This window comes from Notothenia coriiceps, unplaced genomic scaffold (assembly GCF_000735185.1).
Source record: "Notothenia coriiceps isolate Sejong01 unplaced genomic scaffold, NC01 NC01_scaffold00029105, whole genome shotgun sequence".
NCBI classification, from domain to species: Eukaryota; Metazoa; Chordata; class Actinopteri; order Perciformes; family Nototheniidae; genus Notothenia; species Notothenia coriiceps.
In genome coordinates this window covers 9870-14336 of record NW_011361806.1, presented here as the reverse complement: position 1 = coordinate 14336, position 4467 = coordinate 9870, and the positions used below count along the sequence as shown (strand labels likewise).

Genomic DNA, 4467 nt, shown 5'->3' with positions numbered 1-4467 from the left:
CATCATATGTGTAATTCGTGGCACAATTCAAACGGGATCGAAAGATAAGTTTTGTCTCTCCATTGACTTCAATACATAATTTTTGCGAAATAAGGTCCCATGGAGCTCCCCCGGAAGGGGAGGGACTTCGCCACTCTATTAGGTATCCCCCTCATCTGACCTACTTTAATGCATATGTATGAACCATTTTTGTGTTTGTAAAAAGTATATTTCCCCTCGAGGGATTCATATATGCCTCTTTATTTACTTTTGACAGTGCCATACACCATAAAATGATGCCCAGCTCGCTGCACATTATCAGGCTGATTGCATATATATGGCTACTTACTAAATGAATCAATAGTTTGAAACAAAATATTGATTGAAAAAGGGATTTTAGTGATTTAATGATGTTAGCAACCTTGCCCTTTAGCCTTCTTTGGATTAGCAACACTCTTATGTGATCGGTTATGAATAGCACATACAATTTATAATATATATTTTTTAAATCGCTTAGCCAAATTATCTTATAATAGAAATATGTGACTGATACATGATACAAGTACAAGTTAATACCAGCTCTTTAGTGTTAAATTTAATTATGTACTAAAATCCATGTATTTATACCTTATTTAATCTAATCTTGGTATGATACATCGATGCAGCAATATTTTCGAGACATAACAACGGTCTTTCTAAGTAAATCGACCATAATGGGTTCATTTGTAGTGTTTGTGCTATGCCAACACTTTCAGAATCCAGTCTGTAATTCACGCTCTGAGAAGCAATCTGACATTGAAGAGGAATATCTCCTCCTCTGGCTGTGAAACTGACGGCAGATTTCACAAAATGTTTTTGTTCTGTACGTCTCCCAGGGATGACAGCGGCTGCCTCCCTAGTCTCTTTGGCCTGGGCCCTGGCCTCCTACCAGAAGGCCCTACGGGATTCTCGGGACGACAAGAAGCCCATCAGCTACCTGGCCGTCATCATCCAGTTCTGCTGGCACTTCTTCACCATCGCTGCCAGGGTCATCACTTTCGCCCTGTTCGCCTCTGTGTTTCAACTCTACTTCGGCATCTTCATTGTGCTGCACTGGTGCATCATGACCTTCTGGATTGTCCACTGCGAGACAGACTTCTGCATCAGCAAGTGGGAGGAGATTGTGTTTGACATGGTAGTGGGGATCATCTACATCTTCTCCTGGTTCAACGTCAAGGAGGGACGGACAAGGTGAGGACGCTTAAGTCCATGAAGTGTGATGAGACCTGAGGAAAAAAGTTGTTTCTGATGCTTGATTTTTTTTATGTAATGTAAGGTCCTTTTTTATTCTGTGTTGTAGTCAAATTACATTTTATTTAGGAATTTTGAGTTTAAGATAACTTTGTGGTGAAGAAAATAACTTTTGTGGTAAAAACCTTTTACGGTGGTTTGCCTTTTATACATTCATGGTCATTTGTAAATGGACTGCATTTATACAGATCATTTCCAGTCTTTGCAACCACCTAAAAGGCTTTTACATATACAGCAAATCAAGCCACCCATGATGGGCTTACAAAGATCTGTGTTGGAAAGATGACCCTAATCACTGAAATGATCACAGCCCAATGTCAAATGCCCAATTCCAAACACACACTTACCTATCTTGTTCGCTAACTGTTCCTTTCTATCATGTCTCTGTGCAGGTGTCGGCTCTTCATATACTACCTGGTGATTCTGGTGGAGAATGCTGCTCTCAATGCGTTGTGGTACCTCTACCGCTCGCCCCACACCACTGACGCCTTCGCAGTGCCAGCTCTCTGCGTCATCTTCAGCAGTTTCCTCACCGGAGTGGTTTTCATGCTCATGTACTATGCCTTTTTCCATCCCAACGGGCCTCGCTTCGGGCGCTCGCCGAGTGGCCAGGCACTGGACCTGGACCCCACTGCTCAATTCTCCACGCTTCCGTCCGAAGGTGCCACCAACTCGCTTCGTTCCAACCGGGGTGCTACCACAACTCTGGAGCGCGACATGGGGAAGTATTCCGAGCGGGACGGCTGCATGCCAGTTTTTCAGGTCCGACCCCCAGCGCCATCCACGCCATCGTCCCGTGCTCCGCGCCTCGATGAGACCGTCATCAAGATCGACCTTTGCAGGAACCGCTACCCTGCGTGGGAACGCCATGTCCTCGACCGCAGTATACGCAGGGCAATCCTGGCCATAGACTCCTCACCGACTCCTCCGCGGCTGCAGTACAAGGACGACGCTCTGGTGCAGGAGCGGTTAGAATATGAGACCACGTTGTAGTTCCACTGCTCTCAGAACCCAAAGAGGGGTGCTGCGGTCAAAGGATTATCCTGCTATCACAAGTAGAGCAACAGGGTCTGTGGCAATAAGAATTTGTTACTAACAACAATCTCACGTTCCATCTCTCATTACCCCTTTTCTTTTCTATTCCGTAGCGCCACCAAGGATGAAAGACGGTAAGCTTTGATTGGTCGGGGTCCAACGTGTAGTAGTTTTGACCACGGCAAGAAGCGATTACTCTAGACCGTTTCGACTGAATTCCATTGCTAGGCTAAAGCTCGGGTCTATGAGTACTTCCTGTCAGGTTATGTTATGAACTTAGACTGCAACACACAAAATTAACTGGGACACATTTAAAATGTTTATGTTTACAACTGTGAAAGGGGCTGTAATTGCCCAATGTGACACAGTGACCATAAATATTGTGTGTTCCAAACATTTTCTTCTTTGGCCTAGACATTCCATTATTCTGGGATGATGCTGGTCTTCACTGGAAAAAGGTCATAAAGAACTGAACTAGTAGCATCTATACATAGTCATTGTGTTTTGTTTGGGTACAATTAACCAAACGTGGCAGGAGGGAAGGATGGGAAGCGACAAAGATGAGGTGAAAGCTGGACAGACACAACCTCACTGTTTTCTCCTATAAGAGATAAGTCAAACTCAAACAATGCCAAAAAAATATCTTCCTGGCAGCTCAACTCAACTACTTGCAGTCCGGCCTCATAAACATGGCTGTGCTATGACCTTTGTGGAGGTGATTGTGTGGGGTGTGGATCAGGAGGCACAAGCAAAAGCGCTGAGATGAAAATGGGAAGGAAGACACATAACAGTAATCTCAGCCAAACTACACCAACCACCAGGAGATCTCTGATACTACATACATCATTTGTTTACTTTAGAGATGACGTAGAGGGTACTGAAGTCATTGTTTGTGGTTTGAGTGTCCATAGTCTGCTTTTTCTTTCATAAACACGTCATCTTCTGGGCAAAATGTTCCAGCAGCTTTTAACATCGTAACACCGAGCCACACAACAGAGCATGGTGCCGGCTTAGGAATGCTAACAAAGTGTTTTTTGATTAGCTGACATCCCACATTAAGAGCTTGATATAAGACTACCATTGTACCACATATTATTTTTAGGAAAGGGTATCTGATGGAATCCAGACATTTTCAGAGAGGGATGCCTAATGCACAGACAAAAAACAACAATAGGACGTGGGTGCAAGTAACAAAGTGTACCTGTACCAAATTAGACTACATTTTAGGTGAAGTAACAAAGGAAAAATAATATATCTTAATGGAAGTTTGAGATTATGTTAGCATGGATGCTAAACTCTACAGAGAGGGCTGATGGAGACTTACTTCTATACATACATACTGTAAGGTTCTTTATACAGTATTCAAAACATTAGTATATTAGCAACGATGTACTATGCAAAGATATAGTGGTTTCTGTGTGTTGTAATTTGAGCTCCTCCGTGCTTTCATATCGAGCCAGTCCAGCAGGGTATGCATGCTAGCGCATGTGAGTCCTTTGTTTGGCTAGCTAATGGTCACTGTTCTGCACTGCGCTTACACGGAGGTTGGCTGTTACGTTTTCTAAACATCCTCGTCCTTACCCACAGGATGTAGCGCAAACTCAGAAATCAGCCACCCTTCGTTTCTCCCTCAGGTCAACATAAATTGACCAGATTTTCACAATTAAAACCGGGGACATTTTGAGTTTTGCGGTCAATATATCATTAACATATCACATTTTCTTTACTGTTAAAGAAAAAAGGGGGACAATTCTGGTTCAATGTAATTCGAACATTTTAACTGCTGTAATAAACTGATGTGTACTACTAACTTACGGAGCCCTGGAGGGTTCATTGAGAGAAAAATAAATAAAACGTGGCCACGTTTTACTTTCTCGTTCGCACGAGTTAATAAAGCTTGCGCACAAGTTAATAAAGCGTGGCCTCGTTTTATTTAAATTGAGGGATTCCTGTCCGTGACTCACAGTATCTGCTGCCTACAGCTGTTTTATAGAAGGAAAACCTCCTTCACTTTATGAAATCTCTGCGGCACCAGTGGCCTGTACTACGAAGCAGGATTTGCTATTTACACTATTCATTCATGAAGTATGACGCTGCGCTGTCAGCACGCGTCTCCGTGTTTGTGATTGGTCAAATGTTGCTAACCCCGTCCCTTTCACGTGA

General features: G+C 43.3%; 1 protein-coding gene across 1 annotated transcript; it reads left to right on the top strand.

The window, feature by feature from the left end:
- The first annotated feature begins 854 nt into the window (after window positions 1-854).
- LOC104958578 (XK-related protein 4-like) lies at window positions 855-4192 on the top strand. Its single transcript, XM_010786319.1, has 2 exons — window positions 855-1209; window positions 1662-4192. Exons 1-2 carry the CDS (start codon window positions 857-859, stop codon window positions 2260-2262), a joined length of 954 nt encoding a protein of 317 aa, XP_010784621.1. The 5' UTR covers window positions 855-856; the 3' UTR covers window positions 2263-4192.
- The last annotated feature ends 275 nt before the right edge of the window (window positions 4193-4467 follow it).